This window comes from Puntigrus tetrazona, chromosome 17, assembly GCF_018831695.1.
Source record: "Puntigrus tetrazona isolate hp1 chromosome 17, ASM1883169v1, whole genome shotgun sequence".
NCBI classification, from domain to species: domain Eukaryota; kingdom Metazoa; phylum Chordata; class Actinopteri; order Cypriniformes; family Cyprinidae; genus Puntigrus; species Puntigrus tetrazona.
In genome coordinates this window covers 195,960-197,400 of record NC_056715.1, presented here as the reverse complement: position 1 = coordinate 197,400, position 1,441 = coordinate 195,960, and the positions used below count along the sequence as shown (strand labels likewise).

Sequence of the window (1,441 nt, the reverse complement as noted above, 5' to 3'; positions counted from 1 at the left end):
AAAAAAAAAAAAAAAAAAAAAAGACTGGGAGATGGAGAATTCAAAAGTAAAACCCACTCAAGAAGAATAGCAAGGCAACTGCACCTCAAAAAAAATAAAACTAGGGTAACCACACAATGGCCTTGAATAAACTACGCAAGACATCTTTTCAGCGTCGGTCCTTCCGATCAGACTTTCGATCCCTCTCGCTTCTGGAGGACCTCCTTCCTTCAGAACTTGTCCTCTTCCTGTCAGGTTTGGAGTTCTTGTCTTTGGAGCCCTTGCTTTCTCGTCCACTGCCTTTCGAGGACTTGTGACCCCTCTCGCTGCCGCTCTTTCTGCGTTCCCTGTCTGATGGTCTCCGGCGGCTCTTGTGGTCTCTGCCGTCTCTATCCCTGCCGCGACTACGAGAGCGTGAACTGGAAGACGACGACGAGGAGCCAGAGGAACTGCTACTGGAGCCACTGGAAGAGGAGCTTGAGCCACTGGAGGAGGAGCTTGAAGAGGAACTGGAAGAAGAACTGCTGCTACTTCGGCTCTTGCTCCTCTTGGCGCGGACTTTGACCCGTCCGCGAGCCTCATCGGTTTCCTCGCTAGCTTCCTTTTTGTCTGCTTTGGCTTCTTGTGGTTGGACTGAGGGCTCTTGGCTTTGCTCTTGAGGGATTTCTGGGTCAGGTTCAAGCTGTGGCTGTTGGGCCTCATGCACCGTGTCATCTTGTTTGGTGTCATGTTCCGTCACACTAGGAGCCGGGACGTCCAGTTGAGGCTCTTTACACTCCTCAGGCTGTATTTCCATGTGGCTTTCGGGGGTTTGCTGAGAGTCTGTTACAACTTCCTGCTGAGTCTCATTCTCTGTTTCCTGCTCTTCATTCTTTTGTACATTACCTACCTCTTCAACTGTGGCTTCTGGACTCTCAACCTGCAACTTACCCTGAGCCTCATCTACCCTCATAACTTCTGTAACCTCCATCTGCTCTTCCCCCTCTTCCTTCACCTCAATTGTTCCTACATCCTCCTCGTCCTCATCCTCATCTTCCTCCTCTGCCTTCTGCTCATTCTCCTCATGTTTATCCTTCTCACTCTGCCCCTGCTCTTGATCCCCCTCCCTCTCCCTAATCTCTAAGCTCTCCTCTCCTTCCTCCTCAACTACATCTTCCTCCTCGTCCTCCATCTCCACATCATGCCTGTTACCTGTCCGCCCTACTCCAACCTTACCCTCCTCTTGATCTTCTTTCTTCGTCTCTTCAGCCCGACGGCTATCCTCCATTTCTCTGTCACCTGTCCTCTGGGACTGGCGCCTTGGCCGAGCCTCCATTTTGTTGAGTTGCTCTGCAAAGGCTTCACGTCTCTCATCAAACACACCGGAAATGAGGGGAAAAAAAATTTAAAATAAAATGTAATTTGCAAAGTGTGGTTTGAAGTCAACGAAGATGGAATATAGCATGTCACGTTCTATGTTCAC

The 1,441-nt window shown here is 49.9% G+C and overlaps 1 protein-coding gene across 1 annotated transcript in view; it reads right to left on the bottom strand.

Moving 5' to 3' along the window:
* Nucleotides 1-6: 6 nt before the first annotated feature.
* LOC122362217 (pinin-like) overlaps nucleotides 7-1,441 on the bottom strand; it is a 4,171-nt gene continuing 2,736 nt past the window's right edge. The window contains exon 9 of the mRNA XM_043263561.1: nucleotides 7-1,343. Coding sequence (XP_043119496.1) covers nucleotides 149-1,343 — 1,195 coding nt within the window. The 3' untranslated portion in view covers nucleotides 7-148. The remainder of the gene's footprint in view (nucleotides 1,344-1,441) is intronic.